Below are 14558 nucleotides of genomic sequence, written 5' to 3' on the forward strand. Positions count from 1 at the left end.
CACAATTCTGTGCAGTCCCCGTGCATCAGAAGGATGCAATAAATCAATCTAACAGTACATTTTAAGGACATCAGTTCAACACCAAGGCTTTGTGTTTTCTTACCTGGTGGCCAGTTTATGCTGGAGCCATTGGAAATCTTATCACTATCGGATTTGGCACGTGACCAGCTGTGAGGAACAGCTACGGGTGGGCTGGCAGGAGACTCACTGTTCTGAATCAGGTCATACCGGCCATAGGAGTCATCAATGGAGGACTTTCCTGGAGGACCAATACTTAAACCTCCAGGTATAGCACCTGCAAGGAATGAGATGGAAAGGCTTCTTTTAGGAGCAGGACTAATTTGGGGTATGGAGTTTCATCAGTTCCTATATTTTGTTATTTTCTTTTTTTTTTTTTTTAATTATTTTTGGTATTACAAAGGTAAAAAGAAAACTAAAACACAAACACAGTAAGTCAGGCTTAAGAGCCTCTGAAGCCTTACTAGGGACTACAGCTGTGAGATGAGCTGCTGGTACAATCTAGACTCAAGTTAAAGAAATTTGCATTAAATTCCTGCCAAAAAGAGACTTGAGTAATTCAAATCATTACACTGATGGTAAATAGGAACTTGCTGTGACAGCATACTGAGGAATAGCAGTGTAGACAACCCCTTATCTCATCCTTCCCAAGGCATTCATTGCTGATGGGATGGATGACTTGAAATTGTTCTCGTGTTCCTACAAACTATCAAACAACAATTTGGCATAAGCAGTGCAGCTACTTTCACAATAAAAAACTTGTCATAGAAGGAATAATTCATGCTGCTCATAACAAAACCCAGGATACATTAAAGTTAACAGAGCCCCATGTTCCAACAGAATAAACTTAGTACAGGAAATAAAGGACTAACTGACTCAGGATACTGGAGGTGTTAGGGATAAAGGTGTTCAAACAGATTAGCAATCACTTCGGGAAAAATAAGAAGTCTGTGCTCCTAATTCCAGGGTGGGTGGAATCCAAAGGCAATCCATCGTGCCTTTGTACAGTACTGGCTGGGAAAGGTTGATGATACTGGAAAAATTGTGGGAGGAAGCCCATGTAAAGTTTTTTAGGACTGAAGGTATACAGGTCTGGAATAAGGGGGAGGTTGTGGGACTTGTTTTGCCGACACTAAAGGGTTGTTTTATTTGAACTCCAGGTTCTCAACAACAAAATTCAACAAATGAAAAAACCATTTCTACATTGCATGTAGGAAGTGAGAGCTGCAGGCACTTCAGTGCACTGCTGGATGTGACTGCAGAAATCATCTGTAAAATCTCACGAGCTCACGAGCTCACAAGGCGTTCGGTACCAACCATTTACGAGCACTTACACAAGAAAGTAACATGAGAAAAATTATTACAATTACACCATGGCTCAAATCCCAAAAAACCAGACTGACACAGGGATTACAGGGGACATACCGTGCTTGCTGGAGTTCTGGTCAAGAGAAGAAGCAGCACTAGACAGATTATCCATTGAGTTGGGGTGTGTCCACTGAGGAAGGCGAGACTGGGACTGAGAAGTGTCCTTCACTGACAAACCACCAGTAATGTCCATGTTATTTACATTCATGTTCGGGTTCAGTCCAGCTGAGGGGAAACAGGTCATTAGATATCCATCATATAATTAAAAGATGTGTTTAAAAACCTAGCTACAGGAATTACTGAACACCCATGTGTGTATATGTGTCACTTACAACCTGCTGTCAAGAACTTTTGATTTTATGAGAATACCAAAACATCTCCCATGAATTCAGAAAATGGTAAAACTTTGCTGAAAAAGGGAGGGAAAAAAAGATGTAGGGATAATATATTAAAGCTGTGTTTCTACTTACAGTCTCCTCACTTGTCTCAGGAAAGGCATTCCAGAAGAATGCACTGGAATGTTATGTTTAAACCAGTGAAGAGTTTGCAGCATTCCATGGCTACGCCAAAATATTCCCAATGTCTCCCCAGCACACCCTCATGATGTCTGCCACTTCATTTTGCTAACAACATTTTAAAAATCCCAAACAAAGCAACCAATTAAAGGCCAAACAGCGGCTGTTCATCAGAGCGGGTATTTTACTAGTTGGGCTTGTATTTTGTATACACAGAACAGACTCCCTCAGACTGTTATTTAGGGAATAATTTTGACATGCTCCTGTGACACGAATCTGGGTCTTTTTTGATATATAATCCTGAATGTTAGCAGATCACAGGAAGCTGAGAAATCATAAGAACCTCTTAGACTTAGGCCTTTAATTCACAAATTCTTTTGCCTTCTGATGCTCCCTGCCATAACAGCTCACCACAGCAGTCAGAATTACCTTCTTAACTGCTGCATGGCAGATAAAGCTTGGCAATTCTATTGTACCCAGCATAAAGAGAGTCACAAAGAGATTAAATTAATTCCTTTATGTCATAAAGGAAGTCTGTAGCATACATCAAACAATCACACAGGTCTGAAAGGTTGCTCTGTTCTGCCTTTCTCCAGGCCCAATCGATTATTTTGACATCAATCATATTTGACAGATCTATGTCTAATCTAGCAGAGAATGGTTGCTGAAGAAGATTTTAGGAACTTCCCAGATAATTCATTCCAATACTCTACTTTGCTTAAAGCAACCAAGTGATCCTTAATGTTTAGCTAGTTCTCCTTTGAGGTAACAAAAGTTTATTACTTCTTCCATTAGCCACATGCAAGAAAACTTATTCACAGCTCTCTTTTACATTTTTGAAGATTCTTGCATGTCTCTTAAATCTTCTTTAGACTACAGTGAGCAGAGGATTTCATTTTTTCCTTAGCAGTTGTGTTTTTGAAACACCTAATCACCTCCCCTACACTCTGATCCATTTATTTCTTGGAATACACTGACGAAAACTGATGCCTTACCAGTGCTGATTACAGTGGAAAGATGACTTTCCACGACTTTCCCAGATGATATTCCTGTTTATCAATATGACATGTGTGCATTTTACAACATGATGCTGTTAATTTACACTTAGTTCATAAACAGCAACATAAGTGAATAGTTAATCAGGCAAATTTTGTCTTCTGGTTATTTGCAGGCAGAACACAGGTGAGCAAATACAGCTACCACAAACTTTAAACACAGCCAAAACACAGGCATGTAGTGCCATGATTTTGTTTTGGCATTTCAGTGTTATTTAATAAACATATATATTTATGTATTTATGTTTGTTACACTGTGGAGCAAAATATTTAGATGCTGAGTTAAGGAAATAGACTCCCTCTGTGTTTTCCACGTGGACCTGCTGCAGGGAGGACACTCACCAAGAGGGTAAGGAGCAAAGGTGTTCGGTGAAGACTGTTGCTCTTTGGTCTGCAGGTCAGGTAGGCCGGGAGCCTGGGGATGGGGTGAAAAGCTATCCATGGCTGATTTGCCTGCAGAGGGGTGCAAAGATAGATGTGGAGGGGGAGGCTGCTGCTTCATAAGCAGGGCCTGGGCCAGCTGGCGCTGGTGCTGCTGGATCTGCTGCTGCATGTTATTGATTGTACGTGCAACCTGCAGGAGAGAGGATCAATAAATGCTCAATGGAACAAAAAGACACCAGACTTCTTTCTCTGCAGTGAAATAACACAATGGATCTCTTTACAAATAAGAATTGACTGTATTAAGGGGTGAAGAGCTTTCCTCCAATAACGCTGTGAAACAGCTTTAACACTCAGCACCCTTTGCTGTCACTCACTGCATTCCTGTTTTAAGGATGCTTTAGCTGCTCTGGTATAATGTCATTTGGTCTTTTTAAGCTATTGAAACCAAAGTAATGCAGGGATTGGGCTGGCAGGCAAACATACTTGCTGCTCCTGTTGTCTCATGGGTCCGGAAACATTACGCTGAGCCTGTAACATCTGCTGCTGGATTTGTAAACGTTGGTACGCCTGCAGAGACAAGGGAGAGGTCAGAGCCCCAAACACACACAACAGGCTGAACATGCTTGCTAGAGCTGCTCTGGTACATCATGAAATAGAAAAGACAAACACTGGAGTTCTCTGAAAACAGTCAATGAAGCAAAAGTAACAACCTTGTCACAAATGTATTTTATAATATATTTATTTTAGTCCAGTGTTCATTTTTGTGGTTTTGGGGGTTTTTTTTTTGAGTTCTGACAACACTGCAGTTAAATCGTTTTTGCTACTTTATTCCTGAAAAAAATCCACGATTTTAAAATGGTTAGCTTGGCAGCAAACTGACATGCAAGGTGTTTCTCTGAAACACATGAATTCAAAATCCAAAGGAATTCCGTACCGATATTTTTCAACTAGCTGGGTACTGTTAAATTATTATGACAATAATTCTGTGCTCCTCAAAAGGTAAGGAGAAATGAATAATAGTATCAAACAGTGTTACTACTAACAGAACAGTTTCTCTAGCACATTGAGAGCAGCAACTAAGCTAGCGTGTCATCCTCAATTCTATGTTTAACCCTGGCAAATACTGACTTTGCAGTATCTCTTTTTAAAATAATCTTAAAATCGAACTCAAAATTTTCATATGCACACACACATATATATATACAAAATTTTCACACAACAGCAAAAGAGCATGCTTGCAAAAAATAAGTAGTTCTTATCATATGGTATTTTTAATATACCATTAATTCCATTAATTCAAGGAAATTTGCCCTACACTTTATGTTTTAATGAGGCAAATGAAGAAAGTTCTGCAGGTAACTCAGGTGACCAGCACTGCCAAGATTTCTCTGGTTCTGTTGTGACACACCTCTCAACTGGTCAGTCAGTGGTCTATATCGACATGTAACACACATCAGTGCTGTTTTAGAATACACTGTTACTCACAGCAGTAAGAAGACAACCGACTTTTAGTTCCACTGATCAGCTGTAAAGGATAATTATTCCACAAATGACTATTTATAAAGCCTGAGGCAAAAAATATGATTCTGTTTCTTTAAAAAGAAACTCTACCAAAGAAATCAGGATCTGATTGTTTTGAAGATCAGTCACGTCATTTAAAAATTTAGATAGCAGTTCCCCATTTTATCTTCATGCCTTCAATTCTGATTTAGAGCTTATCTGCCATGTCTTTTAACTTACCAGCTGCAGCTGATAGAGCTGGTTCAACATCGTCATATGCTGAGGATTATTAATTGGCGAGGTTAACTGTGCAGGGCTGAGACCAATGTTTTTTGCTGCAAACTGCAAAAGCTGTGCTTGAACCTAAGGAAGAGCAGTGTATTAAACATTGTATGTTCTCTTTTAACAGTGACAACTGTGTGAGCCATTCATAAGAGCCACAAAACTTCAGCTGGAATATATTACTGTTACCTGAAATGGTATTGTGAACTATCCAAAAATTAGCAAGGTTATCTTAATAACCATACTCAAAAGTTCATTTACAGAAAAAGAGATGAGAACAAACTGCTTAGAAACACCCACTGTTTGCAAAAAGGAACTCAATGATGTGCCCTCACAAGTAATGTACATAATGTGAGACCATCTCAGCCATGCAACATGTAAATAGATAACAGGGACACAGCCAGGCAGCAGTGGCTGCAAACCTCAGGAGAGGAGAGCATGGAAGAGTTCTAGGCAAAGGGAAAACTTATGAGTGGAAATCTAACCTGAGGGGATAGAAACTGAGGCACTTGAGCACGAAGACTAGGCTGGGATGAATTAAGAGGTTGCACTGGCGGTTGCTGCGGCTGTTGCATGGTCCTGGCTTGTGCTGCTCCGCTATTGCCAAACATACCCAGATTGCCACTCGGTATCTGCAGCAGGACAAGAATGGCACTGGCATGTAAAGACATCACTCAACACATAACCTGGATGTTACTTGTCTGCGCAGTCTCTATTCTCAGTGGTTATGACAGGCACGAATAAAGAAAGCAGCACATACAGACTGTGTTGACAACCGGGTTTAGAATCGGGCATGGCAAGGATTGCCACGTACCCAACATCCCAAACCCCCAAAACTTCATACAGATGCCTGAACAAAAGGCAGCTGAAGTTGAACGTGGCTTTTATAAAGATGCATAGCCCTGGAGGGTCAAGAGATGAACAATACAAAGTACCTGCCCAAAATGTTTGTATTTGTGTAGAAGGGAGAATGGAGGCATTAAACTCACAGCAACCCCAACCTCAAGTTAGGTAAGCAGTTTTTGTACTTGATCATTTTACAAAGCTCCTGAAAATGGACATGCTGTTAGTGCAGGCTCTCTTTCAGAAAGATGTGCTTAATGGGCTGGAAGTACTGGACATGCATTGCCTTTAAAAAACTAACTTTAAAAGAATATACATAAGAAGAGCCACCCTAGAATGACAGACAGCATTTTTCTGTGTTGTTTTTACTTTTGCTAGAACTTCAATTTGATGGCAAAAATAACCTTTTCATAATCAACAGCCTTTACAGCCTCTCAGTCTTATGGTGTTTATCAGTATTCCACCCCATCTCCTTTCCTTTTCTTTCCCTTTCAGCATGTTCTACCCAAGGGCCAAAACACCCCCCTTGCCTCAATGCTGCATCTGACCCAGCTTCTTTCTTGCCACCTGCAAAACTATGAGCTGCCTTGATACTTAAAGCAGGAATAATAAAGCCCCCCTCACTTCTCCCCATCTCATCACTGGATAATTAAGCCTGCCAGGAAAAATGAACTAGAGCAATGTCTCTGCCTCTGAGTGTGACAATTTGCAATGCCTCAAAAAAAGGGATTTCCATCAATCAAAGCAGAGCCACGCCAGGGTTCAGGGATATAAATTCACAACACTACAGACTCTTCTTAATGGAAGTGTGTCATAAACAGGCTAATTAAAACTAAGCAGTTGTTTTATGTCCTATAAGGTGAAACGTTTACACAGCAGGTAGTTCCTCCACTGATATTTCACGTGAACAAAGATGTTGCACTTTCAGTTTAAACCCGTTTTCCCTGGGGAAGTGACGGACGGGCTCTAGCAGCTAATCCAAGAGAGCTGAAATTCACCTTGGATCTCCCCTGACAGCCTTACCTGTCTAGAAGAATTCAAGTTTTGCATGCCCAGCCCTGAGGCAATCCCGCCCAGGGTCTGATTAGGGAGTGCACTGTTTGAAAGGGGGAGCTTCAGGCTTGGTGAAGGCAAAAATGGTGAAGTAGTGGGCTCTTCCACTAGGCCGCCATCCTGATTGGAGAAAGAAAGGGTGAGCTGTGTGCGGTGCCAGGAGCCGACAGCGCACAAAACAGTGTCCCATGGAGACAGAAAAGGGCATGGATGAATAAAAATATATATATAAAAAAAAGGTATGAATAACAGGGAATGAGAAGCATGGAGTGAAGGGAGAAGAAAGAGAGAAACAGCATTAAGGTACTGTTTTTCTTAACTCGGTTGCTCTTAATCCCCAAATGCACAATCACCCTCACCCACCTCTCCAGAGGAAAGGAGGGATTCTAGCAGCCAACTGCAGAGCTATCATGTGGCCATTGCCTTCTCCCCACTTGGATTATCTCCTCTTTTCTCCACCAGATTGAAAGGTGCAAAGGGAAGAGAGCCAGCACATTTCAGGGAAGTCCTCTGTCTGTTTGGAAAACTCTCAGCAGCGGAGTGCAGACACCAGACATACCGCTTTAGCCAACCCAGAACTTGGGAGAGGCCAGATCAGCTTATTTAACATCAGTCTGGATTTGGTTCCACATCATAGCTCTGCTCTTAAAAAAGCATTTTTGCACTAATCCCCTTTCCTAACTGAGACACATGAGCCTCTTTTAATATTCACATAGCGCTGAGTTATTAATACCCACTATGAAACATTACACTGCACCCAATGAACACAAACCACTTAAACCCAATAATGACAATATCGTCTGTGCAGCCTTCCTGAACATCCCCAGGAGGAGGCAGATTTTAGCAAGGCAGGAGGAGCCCCCTCTGATAACTGGGCTGCAAGGAACCACGGCTGAGCGTGGCTATGATGCACAGGAGGCAGCCCCCACGGGGGGCAAACAGCAAGGCAGAAAATAAAATAAATTACAGAATCCCCAATCAAACAGGTAGATATCTCACTCGTATTACAGTGGGGCACCGAGTTCTGTCTCAAACTGTGCTTTGATGTCTGGGGAGCCTGCGGCAAGCATGATCAAATAACACTGTGTACAAAGTAGGGCTCCGAAAAAACAGGCAGAGGGAAAAATCTCTAATTTGCAATGCGCTGGACTGGGGTTTTTCAGGCGATGTGTTCATTGCAAGGAAAGGCTTTCTGAACAGGTGAGGAGCCTGGTTATTTCAACCTATAAATTCAACGCCCCAGAGGATTGTGAGGTATTGATAAACCTCCTTTGTTCAAAAAGCAGCCCCGTCTGCGAACCAGATACCCAAATAAATGACCTAATGCAGCAAGCATGCTCAGTGAATTTTATGTTCTAAGTTAATGCTGAAAAATGCATTTTCAACAGCTCTCCTTTGATGCAAAGGAAAAGTTTCTTTACTATGAGGCAAAGTGACACTTGACATGTTATCTGACTATCCTGAGGGGGACACTGACATTTTCTAATGATATCCCCAAGGCCTTTCAGCTTGAGATATTTTACATTCTACTGGACATCAGTCACACTCCACAAACAACTGCAGCTTGCATGACAGTAACAGGTTCAAGGATTTCTCTTCAGATCACAGACATATGTTTACAATTCTACCCTTCCCCCTTTAAAGTGAAAATAATTTCAAGCTTGGTGTGTGCTCTCTCCTTCAGATGCCATTGTTTCCTATGTGAACAGACCCACTGACCATGAAAGAGAAATGCAATCCCTCCCTGCCCCCCAAATTTATTCAAGTCTTGTCTCACTGACGTTATTTTTTCTCAATTTTGAAACAGGTAGTGCCAGGGATGGTGGAGGAGAAGCCACACTGGAGACCCAGGCATTTAATTTCTAGACCAGGCAGACTCCTTCACAAGGGTGTTCCTTTTGCAGCAAATGGCTTTTGTTCAAGTTTATGACACTCTGTTCACATTCATTTGGTTCTCTTTTATTTAAACTGCTGCACAAATCTGTGCTCTGTAACTGAACTGAAATCAATTCATTTAACATAAAAGTATTTTAGTTGGTCAACTTAAAATCATTCCCAACCCAGACCAGGGGACACCTTTACTGCTCACAGTGGTTTGTAATCCTTTATTTTTCAGGTTCCTTTACATAATATTTGTTTCCTGAAGAGCAATCTTTTCTACCTAACTTTTCTTCTTCAGCGATTTACTTACAAATTTATGTTACATTTCTCCCTCAGGCTAATCAATTAAGCAAATCCTCCACATTGGAATCATCACATTATGCTCAATACAGCACTGCTTTTAACTTTTTTGGAGGGACTTGACACACCTGTAAAATCCTACTGCAGGGTTTGCTACTACAGCAATCCAACACAAAACACCACACTGGTGCTTTTTAGGACTTTGGAAAGTCTCTCACAATACTCTCAAGTACCAAATGTGACAGAATGCAAGTGGTGTTACTCTAAGGTTTTTTCAGCCCTTTGAGATATAGATTATTTAGCAGAGGATTCCTGGACACTTTGACAGTCACCTCCCAACAACTGCCACCTTCATGAATCAAAATGCCCCAAACAGAGAGCAAGGCTCATGAATTTTGTCAGAGGTCTTTATGCAAAGTCAGTAACAGAAATAGGTGGTAGAAAATACACACTGACTTCTTAAAAAAAAAAAAAAAAGTTTAAAAACCCCCCTTTTCTAAAAGAGGAAAGTAAAGTAATAAAATCTCATCTCAAAATAAGTTCTCTTCAAATCAGACAGGAGTTAGGTAGAGCCAAAAGAAACTTGGAGGAAATGCAATACTCAAAGAAATACTCATTATACAGGGGAAGATGAAAGTGGTTTCAAAGTCTGCAAGTTCAAAAAAGGAACAGTCATCAAATCATAGGAAGCAGAGATGAAGGAAAGAAGAATTTTAAGTCAAGCTTAAAATTCTGGCAATTATTATCTAATTGCCAGGCCTTAAAAAGTGTTTCTGCATAATAACAAAATATCCTGTTTATTGTCCCAATGACAAAAAACAGTCACAGTCACCAGAGATTACTGGGATCAGAATGTGAAGGATGAGGTTGGAAAAAAGCCAACAAATATGATGTTTCAATTAGAAACAAGAAAAACATCTAGTTATAAGACTTTTGCAGTTAAGAGGCATCAAGACTTGTAGACCTGGATCTCTCAGTAGTAGAAAGGAAGAGTTCATCAATGAATAAGACAGCAGAGAAAAGGAGACTTCATTTGTAAGGTGAGAATTTCAGAGTCTCCTGTGTGCTCAAGAATTTGGGAGAAAAGTTTGGAAGCAGCATCAGGGCAAAGTATAAGATAATGTGGTTGAGGTCATGCATCAGGGCTGCATCTTTATTTCTTCCAAGCCACTGGATTTTCTCCCTTCTCATGTTATGCTCCTACAGGTCAAGATAACACCCTGAGAAATAAAACAATTAACAAAGCACCAAGTGCCTAAGATTGACTCAGTGTGACACGGAATAAAGAGCACCTGCAGCAAGCACTGAGGAACAAGAGAAAGCAAACATTCAAAGGTGATGGTGAGTTGTACAGATCACTACTGATTCAGAGAGAAGAGGGAGTTCAGAGGGCCCAGAAGCAAATGTCAGGGTTGGAAATTCTCCCTCCTCAAATGCATAAGGTTAAAAAAAAGTTAAGTGCTGGCTTTACCTGTCAGAGAAAATGCAGGAGAAAAATGATGGAGTCTCAATGCAGGTGAGCTGAGAGAATCAGTGAGAGAGTGGTAGCAATGAGCACACAAACCCAACCTAAAATTTCATGAAGAGGACCCTTGCAGAACTCACTGAAGACTCAGCAGAGCCAATAAAAGGATAATGACTTGCTAAGGCAGTAAGTAAAACAGGGAATGTTGGCTGGAATGCTCTGTCCAGCTGTGCTGAGAGCTTGTTCCTCACAAGGATGATCTGAGCAGGAAAGGAAACAGCTCCAGACTCATGCTCTGGAATACTACTACAAAGGGCAGAAAGCCTTTGGGGAAGAGGAGTTGCTCTATTAGCATGAGCTGCAAAACTAGAAAGAATTTCTTTGGAGAAAAAAATCTGTTCTTCAAGTAGGAACTATATTTATTTAATTCACTTAACAAGTTGCTCAACACTGTGATAGCTAACAAATACAGTGTGGGATTATTTCCTTTTGTTATAGCAAAGTCACTGTGACAGATTATGCCTAGACTGATAGATTTTACTTGCTGTATGAATATTAATGATTTTAGTACTCCCTTCTCAATAGTTGTGTTTAACATATGTTTCCATAATTATGCAGCATGCTGCACATAATGCACCTCTCTCTCTGGCAATAATTTTACTGCTGAAGATATTGTTATCCAAGAAAAGGGAAGGTTAACTGGCAGGCATGCATGCATCTCGTGGCCTTCAATTAACATATTCATTAAAGTTTGCCATAGCTAAGAATGAACTTTATATGACTAGGTATCATTTCTGCCTCACATCCTGTACACAGCTTATGCAAAATGAATTGGTTTCAGCACAGTTTGTGAAAAGCACCAATTTATGTGTTCAGAATCTACCACCACCCATCTGTATGAACCTCTGGATAACCTGTGACACACAGACCTGGCATGTGAGATTGTTCTTTCCTTATCAATAATTTTCAGGGGAGTTCTGGGGTGATTTAGTGGGACTTTGCATCAGATTGTAAACCTCATTTCGTACTGAACATCTGGCAGCGCTTTTCTCCATATTCTTTTCTTTAGTCTCTTTGAATTTTGGACACCACAAACTTGTGGAGCCTTCTCTTCAGTCATTAAGTGGTGCTGTGAAATTTGTCATATGTGACCAGAGAAAGGGAAGCTCATTGGAGAAGCTATTTTTGACTGTGCGTGTCTGCTCTGAGACTTAACGAAAATACCTCAGCTTCTCTTTCCTATTTAGGTACTGAACTTTCACTGAAATCTATAAGAAGCTCAAAACTGAAAGAGGAATTAGGAGCCTAATTCGTGAAGATTTTGGCCTTAGTCCTGCCTGATTGTTAATGTGGGCAAGGGTAAGGGTCACTGACTGTCTGGACCCTCACAGAGTGAAAGGATTTCTGTGCTTCATTTCTTTGGTGTTTTCTACTTCTAGTTTCATTGTATTACTGATTCCTTGAAAAGTTTTCAAGTGTAAAACCAGTGATGACCATTGTTTATTTCTATGTGGGAATCAAATCACTGGTCCTTCACGCAAGGACCGAATTCCCCGGGAGATCAAATAAAGACCAGAAAAGGAATAAAGCCATATCCATCACACTTCTCTCTATGCCTTCTAAACAGATAGTGGAAATCATCGGTATTTCTACACAGTGCACACCTGGGCTTGTGTATCACATCCCTATTTGTGAGCTCACCTTGTCAAGGAAGGTGGGGCGGTCCATGGAAGACTCTTTGGAGATTGGTGGTGGGCGGCAGCCAAGGGGTTTGGTGACCATTCCATTATAGTCGGTCACTCCCATTCCACGCTTGTCCATTTCCACCTTCTTTTCCAGCAGAGCACCTGCACAGAAAAGGAAATTATATTGGAAAAGGTGACACAGAGACAGTATAGAGTTGCCAACGGTAGTTCTGAGAAATACATCTTGCTTGCAAAGGCAAAAGCAAGAAAATAAATATTACCCAATTGATCTGGACGTAATGAAACTCTCGGAATCATGAAGGGTTCCCTCTGTTGCTTTAAAGACAAAAAAAATTACTTACACAGATACTTACTCATGGCCTGATCGAGATTCATACTGTTGCTCTTCAAGGCCTCTTCCGCTGGCTCTCTCTGTCAAAAAATATGAATTATGTTAAGAAAAAAGGTAATCGCACTCATAGGATTTCTAAGCAACCTGAGGAAACAGATAAATCTCTTAAACACTGGATCTAATATTTACTCTGCAGCCTAAATAATGTCTGTGTGTATTTTTTTTTCTCCTTTGGGCGATTCTCACAACTCAGTTGTTTCAGTTTGCCAAGTACCAGCTCTACGAGGTCAAACCAACTGCTCTGTTTAAACTCTTCCCGTTTCCTACAGGCAACTTAAATATCACAATGATTTTTCTCTAAAAAAAAAAAATAATCCAGCTATACTCTCATTTTACCTGTTTAATAAGAAAAGGGGAACAGGAGTGGAATTATTACTGCAGTTCAAAGCAATACCTGTTGTCATAAAACTCTGAACATCAAAATATTATAAATGCCATCACACCAAGTGTATCCTCCAGTTGATTTCAGAGCACTTCACTAGTTTACAGCAGATTTCTGAAGTCAAAGTGCAGGTAACAGAGCTGCTTCCTGACCTGAAGAAGAGACTGAAGGTCTTTTTGTACCTACAGTCTGAAACAAATCAAGCCAGAACTATAAGCTACCAAGGCTAAGGCAGAGGTGTCTGTCTGAGCACTACTCACAGGGAAGCCCATGTCTGTGAGCTGTTTTATCAGACGGTTCATGATCCAGGCCTCATCCTGCTTGCTAGATGTCTTCATGCCCTTAGTAAATAAATGGGAGACTGCATTAATGGGCTGGTTTCCACCTTCATACTAGTGAGATGTACATAAAAGAAATGGTAAGTGTTTTTTATTAATAACACATGCTACTGAAAGATGTATTAGTACATTAATTCAGAAAGTATTGAAGAACCCTCCGAGCCAACGCGACTACGATTCTCTTCCCCCAAAAGTGTAACAAATTTTATCTCAGCTGAATAAAGTTCAGTGTACTATTTAATATTTGATTTGTTGACCACTGAATTAAAACCACCTTTGAATTTACATATTTCATTTTAATCCTTGGCAGAAAAACGTAATGAAATAAAGCCGAAATAGTACAACACTTCCTGAAAAACATTCCCAAAAACAAGTTTGCGACCTTGAAGTTAAGAATGTTACTCAGTGTATTTTCTTAAAAACAAACAAGAGCGTCTAGATAAACACCTTTAAAAGATCTCTGTGCAGCTTTTCTATCACAAAATCCTTAAGAAGTCTCTTCCTTTCAGTTCTCCAGAAAGTACCAAGGGACAAGCGCGGATTTGTTTTGGGCTGCGGACAGTACAAGAAACAACCATACTTGATCAAATCACCAGCCTAACTGTTGGCTAATGGAACAACAAACAAAGTGGCTAAATGCATTCCCAATTCCTTTAAGTTACAGCCTGGCCTTGTCCTGAAATAAAGATTGTGCAATGGGAAACTTCCTCACACAATTTTCTACGTTCTCGGTTGAGTGCAGCATTAATACAAGTTCGCTTTGTTCACACACACACCCCGTACAGTTATCTGTTGGTTCCTCACAAACAGAAAACAGCTGGTTTTGTTAAACAAATCCATCACAAACTACTGCTTTCCCACCACCATGGGAAGTGACTGAAAGCCCCCTTAACACCTTTTTTCTTTCTGTTAATACATTTTCATTTTAGAATACATGGAAGCTTAGAAAACTTAAAAAAACAAAGGCAAAAGCAACAAAACTCCCAAAGCATCTGACATGCTTAAATTCAAAGATCTCCCATTTTCCCCTGGAAACAAGGTAGGCTGTACTTGAACCACTGTAGTGGCAAGCTGTGC

At 40.5% G+C, this 14558-nt stretch overlaps 1 protein-coding gene across 9 annotated transcripts in view; it reads right to left on the reverse strand.

Annotated features, from left to right (window-relative positions):
• TNRC6C (trinucleotide repeat containing adaptor 6C) overlaps positions 1-14558 on the reverse strand; it is a 78788-nt gene that overhangs the window by 11650 nt on the left and 52580 nt on the right. For 6 of the 9 annotated variants that reach the window (XM_039390190.1, XM_039390189.1, XM_039390188.1 and 3 more), the window contains 10 exons: positions 13404-13484; positions 12724-12781; positions 12366-12511; positions 6989-7162; positions 5608-5754; positions 5081-5203; positions 3824-3907; positions 3299-3530; positions 1444-1611; positions 104-295 (listed from right to left, as the gene is read on the reverse strand). In XM_039390190.1, the coding sequence (XP_039246124.1) occupies positions 104-295; positions 1444-1611; positions 3299-3530; positions 3824-3907; positions 5081-5203; positions 5608-5754; positions 6989-7162; positions 12366-12511; positions 12724-12781; positions 13404-13484 (1405 nt within the window). The remainder of the gene's footprint in view (positions 1-103; positions 296-1443; positions 1612-3298; positions 3531-3823; positions 3908-5080; positions 5204-5607; positions 5755-6988; positions 7163-12365; positions 12512-12723; positions 12782-13403; positions 13485-14558) is intronic. The other 3 variants (XM_039390191.1, XM_039390187.1, XM_039390185.1) reach the window with 1 other exon arrangement.

This window comes from Pipra filicauda, unplaced genomic scaffold (genome assembly GCF_003945595.2).
Source record: "Pipra filicauda isolate LSUMZ 115617 unplaced genomic scaffold, ASM394559v2 scaffold80_size11013439_pilon, whole genome shotgun sequence".
Taxonomy (NCBI): domain Eukaryota; kingdom Metazoa; phylum Chordata; class Aves; order Passeriformes; family Pipridae; genus Pipra; species Pipra filicauda.